We start from the raw sequence: 14,518 nt of genomic DNA on the forward strand, positions 1-14,518 counted from the left end.
CTGACATCATCAAGACCAAAGTATGTTCTATATCCCTGCATTGTACATGTTGATGCCGAGGAACAGTCCACTGCCTGAGCATGAGTTAGAACCATCTGCTAGGGGAGTGGGTGATCAGTTATGTGTTTATCCTCTCCCCTAGACAGAACAAGCAACTAACCTTTGGAGTGCAGGTGCAGCCCCACTGTAAGGGATAATTTTACATTTTCCTGGATTTGGGCTTAAAATGAAAAAACATTTATTTGCTGTCAATTCTGTGATTTTTGTTGCCATGTTATTAAGTCATTTTTTTCTTTCACTTCCCAGGAGATGTTTTGTCTGCTCTAACATTATCCAGTCAGGCTGCTGATGCTCATAGCACATCATATGTCCTGTCTTGAGACGGGTTTTTTCATTGCTAGCCATTCTTAATGAAAATGCTGATTGCTTGATTCCAACCAAAACTAGTAAAGCCAGTGGGTCAGCATAGCAGTCAGTCAAGTAGCAGTATTCAACTGTTACAAAACCCAGACCCTTCATTCACTATATCTGGTCTCCCACAGTACACAGAACATGGAAATGCAATTATAACCCCTAACCTCTGTCTGGACAGTGCTGATTGGCGTTGTGCTGATCACTTGCACTCTCCCAAAAAAAAAAACCTTTCTAGTAATACACACCAAACTGAGCATGTGCAAAATGCCTATGGTTCAGTCTGTCTTATCAGGAGATAAGAGGTGATCGCTTACACAAATGGAGGAGCAGAACAATCAAGATCAAATGGCCTTTTTACACAATGCAGACAATATCCCCTTAGGTTCCACAGTGTGTATAACAAGCGTTTCTTTACTGAGTATACAGACTGATTTTACTGTTGTGGGTTTAGTAACGCTTTAAGCAATGGCAGTCTTTTTATTCCTAAAACATTGCATACTACAGTATCTGTTATTTAAATGGTTTAAAGCATCTTTAAAAAAAAAAAAGTTTCAACTGCTAAAGCAGTCAGTCCCATCACTACTGTAGTTTGCCCAACCCCTGTCACTCTTACTTGGATAACTTTGTCTGCATGTAAATGTGCAGGGTGGGGGGAGAGGGGTAGCCCTTTAACCACATTGCATTATATGTTGGAATCCTGCTTTTTCACAGTTGATGAGCTGAATGTGTGGTTTGGGTTATATAAATGAATACATATGTAATCCCTTTAAAAATGTTTTCCTTTTTGCATTTCAAAAATGTTATATATCCAGAGACTTTAACTGATGTGTAATTTATGTATTTGGCAGGAGGAGGATTTAAAATGGGTGGAAGAGAACATCCCTTCTTCTGTCACTGACGTGTGAGTATTTCCAACTGATCATTTAACTTAGCAAGTGGAACTTTATTTTGTTGACAAAAAAAAAATCCCCCTCCAGGATGAACCAGTGTATGGAACAATCATGTACAATTATTGTGTATGGTTAGGTTAGAAAAATCATGAATTGCAAAAGCAATAGTGTGCACAATGTTCAAGGTAGATAGCAGAATGAAAGCAGATTAAAAAGCTGCAAAATCATACAATATTTTGGCAATTGTGTGCTAAACGAGTTTCAGAAGACAAGGCCCTCATAAAGGGCATATTTATGCAATAATCCAATTGACTAGGGAGTTTTGTGTACATACAAATCATACTGTATATCTTTCAGTTTTTTTTCTGGCACAAGTAGGTAGAATCTAATTTCCTATTATTATAACCTAGTAAGATGGTATTTTGTGTGCAAATATATTTTCTACTTTGTAACGTTTAACCAACCCTGTCCCTTAAAATGCCTCACATTTCCATCTTACGTATTCCACACACGAATACAAAATAATGACTGTTCTGTTTTTTATTTCAGTGCTCTTCCAGCATTACTGGATTCAGATGAGGTCAGTATCTTTCAGTTATATTTCTGGCCTTGAAAGCAGAACTCATGACTGTCATGTGCTCAACCATTACTGAATCATTCAACAGTCCCTATACAAACAGAGCTGTGCAAATCAGATTTAATAAAGCACATTAACTGTAGGAGGACATTTAATCAGCAAGTTTATTTTTATTTTTAAGCATCTGAAGTTTCTCTAAAATATAAATATATCTATAATTGAGAGAGGGTAAAACTTTAGATTACCTTAAGTTGAACGTCATCCTAAAGGGAAAGTTCCTCTTTATGCTCTTCTCTCTACATTTTGGCATTGTTTGGGGGGAGCTGGTACATGCTTCTGATCAGATTGCTGTGATCCAAAGGAAGTTCTTCTTCCCCCCGCAGCCTTCTGGGACATGGATAAATTGACTTCAGTACAACCAGCCTGCCCTGTCCCTGCTGAACTGGCTGAGATTTGATCCATCTATGGCCAACTTAATACTACTACTGGAACGTTTTTTACCTTAATGCAGGGAATGTTTTGTCTTTAGAATCACTTTAACCACTTCCTTCCCATAGGACATACCCATACATCCTCAGGTAGAAGTAGTTCTACTGGGATGATGCCTGCTGCTGCATGCATCATCGCAGTACTTTTTTTTTTCTTTTTTTCAGCCGGCGATTCCCTTTTATGCAAAAGCCATCGTAGTGGCTAATTAGCCAATGGATTGCTTTTACAGGCGGTAGCAGGGGTCAACCCTTCCCTTCGCACTTCGGTGCTTCTCTAGGCCCTCCCATGCAATCGGGGAGCCCGGCACTGAAGCCGGCGGTTGCGATAGCTTACCATATCAGTTTTTGGAGACCAGATAGTCTCCGGTTACCTCCATGGTATTTTGAACCAGAAGTGGCCAGTATTTTGTCACTTCCGGTTTCAGTCTTTTGTTAACAGTATCAGATCAGACTAAGATCGGTCTGATCCAATGTAAAGAGCAGAGGAGACATCTGGGGTCTAATAGATCCCAGATTGTTCAGTAAAGAGGACTTGTCACAAGGGATGTTTACATTTCTTGTGACAGCAATAAAAGTATGAAAACAATTAGAGACAGTGTACAAATTAAAAAAAAAAAAATTCAAATAAATTTAAAAAAAAAACATTTTTTTAAAGCACCCCCATGTTTGTGCACAAAGGTGAATGAATGCATCGGTTCCAAACGCATATGTAAATGGTGATTGCACCACACCACAAATGTGAGGTGTCATGGCAAACAGTAGAGCGAGAGCAATAATTCTAGCACTAGGCCTCTTGTGTATCTCTAAACTGGTAACCTGTAAAGGTATTTAAAGCATCACCTATAGAGATTTTTAGGTAGCGTATTTTGGTGCCATTCCACAGGCATACTCCATTTTAAAGCCTGACATGTTGGGTATCTATTTACTCGGCATAACATCATTGTTTATATTTTACCAAAAGAATGGATATTATATTGTGTTTGTTTGCACTAAAAATCATTAAAGTGTTTTTTTCCAAAAAAACTCTGCACAAATACTGTGTGACATACAAAATTGCAAAACCCACCATTTTATTCTCTAGGGCCTCTACTTAAAAACATATATAATGTTTTGGGGTTCCAGGTAATTATTTAGCAAAAAAATGTGTTTCTGCAAAAGAAGAGCCTAAATACTTTTCTCGCTGCCCAACCACCAACTGCCGATCTGTTGAAGAGAAAACTTTATCCAAATTTTGCTAAGAAATTGATACTTTCTTGATTGTTGTTTCCTGTGACCCACACTTTGCTTTATGGTCCCTTCCACTGACCTCCGTGCATCCTGCTGTAATGTAGGTGCTGGCAGGAGGAGGTCCTGCACCGGTGCGGGACAGACAGTCATGGAATTGTTGGTTTCTCAACAGATGTTAGAGTAAGACTTTCCTTCAAAGGAGTAGTTTTCAGTGGTGTGAACAGCAGAAGAGTTAAGTATTTACTCTTTTTACAGGGACAAATAGTTTTATAAGGTTGAATAAAGACACCAGTCCATCCAGTTAAGTGTGTCTATGTCACTACTATTTCCCATATCCCTGTATATTGGTTTAAGACGCCCATCTAAAAGTTTTTTTCTTTTTTTTATTGACACTTCCTGCTGACATCCCCAACTGTGGAATGGAGTTCCACATTCTAGAAGCTCTTAAGATGAAGATTATACTGCTTCTTGTCTAACTTCATTGAGTGGCCACATGTGTTCTTAAGAGACTAAGACTGAATAGTTTTAACCCCATGCTAGAATCACTCTTTAGATATCTGTATATTGTGATCATATCCCCTTTTAAATGGCCTTTCACTAGGGAGATCTTTATTCTACAAATGGTAAATATATTTTCCCTGAAGATTTAAGGCCACTTTTTTTTTTTTTTTTTTTTTTTTTTTAAACTTAACAGAGTTTCAGTGGTACACCATTCTGAACAAGTATTTAGAAAATATAAAAAGTTAAGTTGTCAAAGCTATTAAAGCTGTATACTGATCTTACTTCAGGCTTAGCTTATAACTTCATTCAAAGCAAATACCATGGGAGAAATATATAGCCTGTCATTGATATCCTGATATCCTTCTAACAATGCTCATTACTTGGCTGTTTTTGTAATATTTTGAGTCAATAAATCACAGCATCAATGGCAAAAATCTTTATCTGCATGTACATAGGATGTGCATGGTCGGGCTTTGATGGGCAAGTGCAGCATGTTTTTGACATCTGCTTGAGACACTTCTCGGATCATTCAGATTTCATTGCAGGTTGTCAAGTTGTTTTTGCACTACCATAGACTTGTATGGAGAGAGAAACAATTCTGAAACATACAAAAGCATTATTGACTCAAAAACAAATAACCTTGAGGCTCAGCATGACAACCAGGTAACAGGAATTTTAAGGTGGTGCTTAATATATGAATGGCAGCCCAATGTTTTACAATGCATGCTTTTTTATACTTTTAAATGAAGGTTGATTAAAGGAGAAGTATATTTTGGCAGTACTTCTCCTGTGGGTCACAGTAGTGCTTTTTATTCTGCACTCTAGTGACCCATTTTCAGCCGACATCATGCTAAAGCCCACTATTGGCTGACATCATAGAGGCAGTCCAGGCTGTGAAAAGATCCTGGCCGTATGGTTGGGATCCACCCAGATGACTGGACTGGCATCTGGCTCAGCGTCTCAGCAAGCCACTTAGAGCCTGAACCAGCTGCTCCTGCCCTCTTCCACAGCCCAGTGCTCCAGTGAGCGTGGAAGGGGCACATCAGAGAGCCGTTGACCGACAGTCATCAGCTCTCTGAAGCCTGAGAGCTGAGCGATCAGCGGTGTTTGATCGCTCAGTTCCCTGTCTTAGAGGCAGTGGAGAAACCGTTGCAGTGGGGTGGGTGTGTGTGTAAATTTTTTTTTTAAATTGAAAACCCGAACTTCAATTTTAATGCACTTTAGACATAACTGTACGGTAAGTCAGAGGTCATATGAAGAAAGCACTCATTCTTCTTATTGTGCTTGAAGATGGAGGTAAGTGAGCAGGTTTACTTATATGTAGCTGCAGGTGATCTTCACAGAACTTTACACTCAAATCCACTTTAACCCACAGCTGAATGATTCAGTTTTGCAAGAGGATCTCCAGAATATTATCCAGTTTTCTTTTAGAGATGTGTTAGAAATAATGGAAGATAAGCCTTTTAAATCACATAATTATATTTATTTCTGATAACAGGAACGAATGATAACACATTTTGAAAGATCCAAAATGGAGTGAAGATGAAGGGATCAAAGGAACAGGGTGCACTAATTGAGTGAGGACTGAAGAATGCTGAATATTGCCGATCATTTGCCCTGCTATTGGAAAGTAAAAAGATTACTCTCAAAATAAAGCCTTACCTCCAAATGAATCCATTTTTCAAAACCTAATATAAGAAAGGTCAAGAACATTCCCCAGAATCATATATTTGCCCCTCATGCAGGACTTTAAAATAAGAAGAATTTCACTCCGTGTCCTAATACTATAAACAATGTCTTGTAGGATTGACATCAAACTCCAGTAAGAGTGATGTGAACCCTTCTGGTCAGCGGTGGGCTATGGACAATCCTGCACTTTAGTTTTGCTTATGTTATTTAATGAAAATCAAAAAAGAGACGCGCATTGCTGTCTCTACATTTAGGTGGTTGACTGATTGGGGTGAAAGCTGTAAGGGACAATAGTATTTTACTTGTGCTTTATTCTGGGAAATTTTGTTTACAAACCAATGCTTAAACTTTTGTTTTTAAGTTAGATTTTTTTTTTTTTTTGAAGTAGAAATACAATATACAGGCTGATGGAGCTGTTGTCCAGGTTATCAGTAAGGAGATAAGCGTTGATTGAGTTTACAAAGATATTTTTCAGTAATGGGAAACTGTAGGCACAGTAATTGAAGAGCATGTGCATGAAATAAAGACAGAGTTCCCACTGTAAACTCTGATGCAGCAGTTTTGTTATGTACATGGTTTAGACCAGAACTTTTGCGTCACTTGTATTAAATCTGTGGATCTGGGCTTCAGAAAAAGCTACAGCTTTAAGCACTAATATGAAAACAACATTGTCTACTAGATTTAAAAAAATAAAAAAAAACAGGCAGCGGTGTGCAGGTGCTTGGAACAACCAATCAGATTTCAGCATTTAATTGAGCAGACAGGAGATTACAAAACTATTGCTGTTTGGATGCTATGGATTGCAGCAGTGCTTGTTCCAGATACACACGCACTTCAACGTATCAGTTCTTTTTAAAACTGTGTTATAACATAAAACCTACCACCCTTTCTGTGAAAACACACTTTTATGGTGTGTGTGTGTCTGCCAGTGACTGGTATTAATTGCTGGGATGCGCTCTGTCCGTAGCTGTTCTTCCTCCTTGGCACATCATGGCTAAGCATGTCAGAACAAGGAAGAAAGCTGAGCGTCTATAATGTTAGGAACTTCCCCCATTCTGCTCTTTGTACACTTGTAAGTCATGATAAAAATGGAGAGGTGGTATCAAGAACAACCTGAGAGTGTCAAATGCATATTAGGTGCTCAGCCATTGCCAAATTAGTAAATTTGACAGTTGTATTTGGTGATTTTTTTGATCCACTCAATTGAGCACATTGGGCCTTATGTGAAAAGGTAGGACTGAAGAACAGGTAACTGTGTAGAAGCTAGTCAGCTGCACATTTGAACCTTCCCTAGCAACAGGAAAGTGAGGAGCTGATTGCTTGAAGGGAGACCAAGATTGTTTTTTTTGTTTTTTTTAATCAGATGTCATAGACAACGGCAGCTATCCTTTTAAGTCCGAGATTAGTTCATCTATAAATAAAATTTGTTATAGTAGACTTGTCACAAAGCAAATTGTTTGCATGCCAAGCAGGGGTGGACTGACAACTCATGAGGCCCCCGGGCAATAGGGGATCATGGGGCCCCTGTTTCCTTGCCCAAACTCAAAAAACGTATGAAAAAGTTACCAGGAGCATCTCATGGGGCCCCCTACTGACCCCGGGCCCTCGGGCAGTGCCCGAATTTCCAAATGGTCAGTCTGCCCCTGGTGACAAGCCATTATGTGACTTCCAGGCCATATACTAGTTCCAAGCTGTGAAACGAATTTTAAGTATGGCTGCTTTCATCTGATGCTTCTCACACAGGTAATTGAGTTAGTTACAGAAGCCCTGTAAAACACGTAGTAATTTGCATTGTGACTTCTGGTGTTCTCTACCACTACACTGGCAGCTCTGAGAGCCCTTACCTGAAAACAAAACGTGACAAGCAACTGTCAAACACTGGACCTTATATTAAACAGTTCATCATGCTCAGTCTGAGAGGTTTCAATTACAGTATAACGTGTGATGGAGTTACAGAACATCGGGTGGACTGTGCAGCAATTTCATTGTATGCAATTACTTTTTCTTTTTTGTAATTTGCTGTTCAATTGACATGTTTGTGCTTTCTAAGTAAGATGTATTTGTCCTTTTTATAAGAATAAATAACTTAAAATGTGTCTTTCTGCTTAATTATTTTGAATAACTTGTTTGGTTAAAGACATGGAGGACCGATTGTGTAGGCTTGTCTATACAATTGGAAATGGGAGCACAGCCTGAGTGTTCTAGAATCCGTGTTGGGAGGCTGCAGGCACAAATGTATTGGCTTGTTGCTACACTACAATATTCTGTTGTCATATTAGTGTAGGCATAAGCAATCACTTTCTGTTCCTAGATTTAGCCTCCCAATGATGCCATTGGTGTAAGTCAGTAATTACAGGCAGCAATGGTTGGGATATGTCTTTGTCTATGATGTAAAATGCCTGATTGACTCCTGTGAGGCTATACCAATAGAGTCAACCGTATACTCTGGGTTGAAGGAATGCACACAGATCCTCCACATTAAATTATAATGTACATTTTATTTATGTTTTTTTTATTGCCGTATGCAAGTAATGTACAGCAAACATTATACATTTAGCATGTCTCGGTACATATAAGTTGTGTCGCATGCATCAAAAATCATCATACAATATATATCGCACAATGCACCTTGACAAGGTTACCAAAGAGAGAGAATAAAGAAAACCAAATAGTATGCAGAATGCCAAAGCTGACATTTACATACAGTGAGGAACATAAGTATTTGAACACTGTAAAAGTTTGCAAGTTCTCCCACTTAGAAATCATGGAGGGGTCTGAAATTCACATTGTAGGTGCATTCCCACTCTGAGAGACAGAATTAAAAAAAAAAAAATTCAGGAAATCACATTGTATGACTGTGGACTGTGCTGGGGTGTGTCTGTACTGAGGGGGGGGGGGTCTGTTGGGGGTTGGACTGTGCTGGGGTGTGTCTGTACTGGGGGGGGGGGTCTGCTGGGGGTTGGACTGTGCTGGGGTGTGTCTGACTGGGGGGGGGGGGGTCTGTTGGGGGTTGGACTGTGCTGGGGTGTGTCTGTACTGAGGGGTAGGTGGAAGGAGGTTATTTTGCTTGCTATGCACAGCTGCTCCAGATTCTGCCTGCTCCAGTTTGAGTGTTTTGCATGCCATATGCACTGATTGCATGATTAGCGCGCTGTACACAGCAATACTCCTGAAGTTCTTCTGTAAGGTGAACTGTGTAGAAAACCATATCTAATGGAAGTTGTATTCTAGAATGTGTGCTGAGGTTTGCTCATCTCTGAGGCTACGTTCACACTAGCGTTGTGTGTAGGCGGCAGAAAGGCATTTGGGAAGCGTTTTTACCGTTTCCCAAACGCCTCTGACAATTCTGCACATTGCAGCACATGGTGCTGTTCTAAGCGTTAGCGTCGCGGCAAAACGAATGCCTCTGGTCGAGTCAGGAGGCGTTGAAGCCTCCTATTCTCGTCTATGGTGCCGCTCCACAAACGCCCGGCCTGCGTTTGTGGTGCGGTTGCGGGGCACTTGCAGAGCGTTAAAACCATTCAAACTTCATTATAGGCATTTGTGGGGCATTTTTAACCCTCGGCAAGCGCCTAGCAACCACCGCTGAACCGAGCATGCGGCGCTTGTTGAGCATTAAAAACGCTCTGTCAACGCTGGACCAACGCTTGTCAAACGCTATAGGGGCATTTGCCAAGAGTTGGAAAAACAGTCAAGTGTGAACGAGCCCTTACACTCCTGCTGGTAGCACAGTCATTAAAGCATATGTTGTGGGGAAAAGGAGCGTGTGTGTGCTGAGTATAGGGGCAGTGGGCTCGGGTTTTATTTAAAGTATTGTAAACCTCAGTGAAAGCACATCCTTCTATACTGTGTACTTGCCTCTTGCCAAAGTTCTAAGTGTAATTTCTCTCTGCTGCCTGGTACTTCTGTTATCAGCATGACTCACTTCTGAGACCAATAGAAAAAAGGAGATAGGAAGGAGAGCTCCAGCACACAGCCTGTGATTGAAAACCACAGCTGTAGTTGTTCTCTGTGTAGAGTGGGGAGGGGGGTATTTTTGGGACGTCAGTACATCAGGATTGGCCGATTTTCAGATATATCCCACAGTTTGTGGAGTCTGTAACTTTCCTACAGACTAAGTAATATAAGCTGATTTGGGTTATTTTCACCAAAGAAATGTAGCAGAATACATCTTGGCCTATATTTATGAAGAGCAATTATTCATTTGCAAAAATTTTATCACAGAAATGAAGAAAACTCTGTGTTTTCCAAAATGTTCGGTCTTTTTTGTTTAGCATAAAATAAAACCCACAGTAGTGATTAAATGCCACCAAAAGAAAGCTCTGTTTGCATGAACAAAATTATAAAAAAACTAGTGTGGGTACAGCGTTGCATGACCGCGCAATTGTCATTCAGGCTCCATGCACATAGGGTGTTTTGATAATGCTGGTAATGTTAAAACATGTTTTTCAGCTTTTTATAGCGTTTTTGCATTAGCATTTAGAGGCACTTTTCCGCATTTGCATTTAAGAGAAAAAAAAAAATCAATAAAACCTGGAAGCTGATTGGCATCCATGCACAACTGCACCAGATTCTGAGTGCTCCAGTTTTAGTAAATCTCCTCCTGTCTGTCTTCCCATAGATGGGAGGGAGTCATCCCGCTGTACAGTGATCTCATCATTGGGCATACCTCCCAACCTTCTGAGACGGGAAGGAGGGACATCTAGTTAGCGAAAGTATGTAGGTATAGGACACCCCCCCCCCCCCGCCACGCCCCCTTTCAAGGAGAATTGCACAAAAAAAATTGTCCCCCGAAATACTGCTACAGGGTGGCAGGGCTGTGCAAAATCTTATATATATATATATGTGATTTGCATTTTCAGGTAGAGAGTGCTCACATACATGTGCGTACTGCCCTACACATGCTGCCATTGGCAGCTAGGCATGTCAATCACCGGGTCCCGGTCGGAGAAACTGCCCCCCCTCCTGGCACCTGGCGATCGCCGTGCAAAGCTGACGGGAGAGAGGTCTGTGTGTAAACAATACAGATCTCTCTCTTGTAAGCAAGGACATGCTGCTGTGTATTTCTCTGCACAGAATGTCTCTGTAGTAAAACAGCACACAGTTAACCCTTTGATCGTCCCGGATGTTAACCCCTTCCTGCCCAGTGCCATTAGCACAGTGTCGGTGCTTTTTATTGGCACTGATCACTGTATAGGTGTCACTGAGGATGTCAGTGACACAAAGTTATTTCCCCCCATGTCAGAATGCCAGCCGCAGTCCCGCTATAAGTCACTGATCGCCGACATTACTAGTACAAAAAATTTTAAAAAATAATCCCAGTCTCCATACCACCATTTGTAAACGCTATCAGTTTCACGTAAACCAATGAAGCTACACGTATTGGGATTTTTTTTTTTAGCAAAGACATGGAGCAGAACACATTTTGGCCAAAATTTATGACGAAATTTGATTTTTTAAATTTTTTTTACTGGACATGTTTAATAGCAAAAATGTTTTGTTTATAGCACAAAAAATAAAAACCGCACAGGCAATCAAATACCGCTGAAAGCTCTATTTGTGGGGAAAAAAGGACATAAATTTTATTTGGATGCAGTGCCGCAGCGCGAAAAATGGCCTGGTCAGGAAAGTGTGGGGGAATCCTCTGGAGGGCAATGGGTTAAACCCACAAGTAGTTTTTTTTACCACTACTTTGCCTTTATATTGGCTTTGGAAATATCCCAGTGCAGCCAATCAGAAAGGTTTAGCCCCGGGAAATACTTTCTGATAGCCAAGTATTGCATCATCGGACCAAAATGAGGGACAAATGAGGAGGAATGAGGGGCAGAGGGACTTTGCTCCAAATGAGGGACGGTCCCTGGAAATCAGGGACAGTTGGGAGCAATGCTGTTGGCAGCGCAATGACCACCTAAGCCTTCCACTTGCAGATTCTGAGCAGCAGTGTCACCATCCAGTCATTTGACTGAGACGAGCCGGGTATAGCTCCCATTCATTGGCTGGTCCGGAGCTCAGCTCCGCCCTCTGACCCACAGAAGGATATAGGAGAGCTCTGCTGGACATTCTGGTGGAAGGCGTGGTCGATGATTGGCACTCGATGCTGGTTGGCTGATGGCGGAGTCAAAGGCGTTGATGGACAGACTGCTGGCCGTATGTTCTTGTGGAAGGCGTTGCCAGGTGACAGGCGATGCAGGTTAGCCTGCGGCAGGGCGGTGACAGACTTTTGCAGAAGGCATGGTCAGATGCAGAGACGGAGTTTAGCTGAAGCAGTGCAGTGCAGACTTTGCAAAGTTGCAGTTCGTCCTCCGTCTGTTGCTGTGACGTGTCCGTTGGACCTTAAGTCTTATGCAGGCCATAGATGGGTCGAAAATCGGCCGATTTTTCGTCCGAAAATAAAATCGGCCGATTTTCGGATCGTTAGTGGGCTAATTGTTCGGCTGTTTTTAGGTATTTTGGCAGATTTTTTTTATCGGTAAAGTTGGAAAAAAATCGGCCAATTTTGCCGATTGGCCGATTTTCGTGGCAATGATGGCCAAATCGGCTGATCTTTTTACCGATAAAAAAAATCTGCGCATGAGCAGTGACCTGCAAGAGGAAGACAAAAAGAAGTAGAAAAAAGAAGAAGAGGATGAAGAAGAAGAAGAACAAGAAGAAGAGGAAAAGGATGAAGAAGAGGATGATGAAGAAGAAGAGGAAGAAGAAGAGTGTAGAAATTAATTCATCATAAAACAGACGTCTGTATCTTTTCATATCTTTCAAAATGACAGCAAAGTCATTGAGAAGTAATTTTAACTTAGCGTGTGTATGAAGCTTTGGAAAACAGGTGTTAAAGATGAACCATGGTATATTCATGTCTAAGAGGTCAGCAGGTCATAAGCTTCTCTTAAGAATAGAAACTGGAATGTCAAAAAGATATTGATATGTAGTAAAACAAAGAAAGGATATGTCTTTTATAAAGAAAATCATGTCTAATCTATAATATAGTTAGTTGGATAATTATTTATAATCAATTTATTAGTTAGGAATAGTGTGTGATAAGTTTAGTATCAATTATTGTTGGATATATGCATTTATGTGAACATTGTCCCTTGCTAAAGATATGTGAAGCCATTGTATATTATATTACAGTATCATGTATTTCTGTCGTCTAGGAGGTTTGAAAATAACGTCACACTAAGAATATACGTTTAGAAGGCTTACATATATGGACACTAAGAGTATAAGTTTAGAAGAAGTACAAAAAAGGGTTTACTCATTTAGCTCACACTGAATTAGGAAATAACTGCTTAGTGGGTTGGTCTGGTAAAATATATATAAGATGTGCCTTAGAGATAGAGAGACACATACACTCACTCACACTCATACATCAAGACATTATACAGCTGACACGCATTGACATCTTTGTTTTCTTAAGGCCTGCAAAGCCTTGATACACCTGTTGTCTTCCTTGCCAAGACTGAAACACTTGTCATAGAACAGGCAAGAGAATAGACATTTCTCCAAAGCTTATTTCTTTTTCCATAATCTACAACTTTTGTTATATTTTACTCTGTATTTTATTTTATCTTTTGTATTCATTTTTGATGCCAAGTGTGAATTAAATAAAAGTCACACTGTTTTAAATCAGCCTGGCACTAGAACACTTTGCCTCAAACGCCTAAAGACAGACACTTAAATAATATAAGTGTCACGATATTTAACAAAGAGGATGATGAAGAAGAAGAAGAGGATGAAGAAGAAGAGGAATTCCAGTCCGGCAAAAAATGTCCCTGCAGAGAGCTCTGCTATTTCTTTGACAGTTCCTTGACATTTATAGCGGTTGCAACAATGTATCTAATTGTTTCCGAATAAAAACATCTGTATCCTAAATGGATACAAATACATTGTTGCAACCGCTATAAATGTCAAGGAACTGTCAAAGAAATAGCGGAGCTCTCTGCAGGGACACTTTTTGCCAGCTGTAGACGGGATGAAAATCGGTCGTTTTTTTTTTTTTTATTTACCGTTGCTGGTAACGTCGGCCACTTGAACGACCGATTTTTCATTTTTTTTAAAGAAAAATCAGACGATTTTCGACCCATCTATGGCCTGCATTAGTCGCTCTGCCCCATTGGGGCCTGGTGATCGGAGGAGCCATGGAGTTCAGGACTGAGATCAGCCGAATGATACGGGTGTGTGACGGAATGTATCCTACAGCCCGCTGTGTGAGGGGGGAATCACCCTGTTTACTAGTGTCCCCTTTTAATGACACCTCAGTGACCCCCTGCACCAACTTTACAGCCACTTCGTGCACTCCTCTCATGGCGTTTGTCAGGGGCGGTTTCCTTGATGGTGACAACAGTGGACCCTTCCTGATTCCTTAACCTCCATCAGAAGCCAGGGTGACAACACAGGAGCCAATTGAGAGGCAGGAACAGAGCGTTGTCACCCCATAACAGGAAGTGCCTGGGCAGGGGACCCGAGTGGCAGGATCCCCAGGGATTACTATCATGGGAGCTGCAGGTTTATCCTCTACAGAGACTTGAACCCTCTCCCTGCCAGAGCTGTAGGTGCACACAGGTCCGAACAAATCATTTATAGGCCCGAAGATCGCTTAAAACCTCCAGAATAAAATGGCAGTCGTTTTAATTTTTTTACATCACACAATATTTCACTTTTTTTGACCATTTTTTTTTTCTAAACTTTATTGTTCTTTGTATAGGGGACAAAACACCTCCAATTTGATGGTTTTTTGG

General features: G+C 40.7%; 1 protein-coding gene across 2 annotated transcripts in view; it reads left to right on the top strand.

Annotated features, from left to right (window-relative positions):
* The window catches only part of TMEM87A (transmembrane protein 87A), a 73,254-nt gene extending 65,372 nt beyond the window's left edge, over positions 1-7,882 (top strand). For both annotated transcript variants that reach the window (XM_089658681.1, XM_089658682.1), the window contains exons 18-20: positions 1,263-1,315; positions 1,854-1,884; positions 5,596-7,882. In XM_089658681.1, the coding sequence (XP_089514807.1) occupies positions 1,263-1,315; positions 1,854-1,884; positions 5,596-5,637 (126 nt within the window). In that variant the 3' untranslated portion in view covers positions 5,638-7,882. The remainder of the gene's footprint in view (positions 1-1,262; positions 1,316-1,853; positions 1,885-5,595) is intronic.
* The last annotated feature ends 6,636 nt before the right edge of the window (positions 7,883-14,518 follow it).

Source organism: Staurois parvus, unplaced genomic scaffold, assembly GCF_062004578.1.
Source record: "Staurois parvus isolate SC_StPar_1 unplaced genomic scaffold, SC_StPar_1.0 ptg001089l, whole genome shotgun sequence".
NCBI classification, from domain to species: Eukaryota; Metazoa; Chordata; class Amphibia; order Anura; family Ranidae; genus Staurois; species Staurois parvus.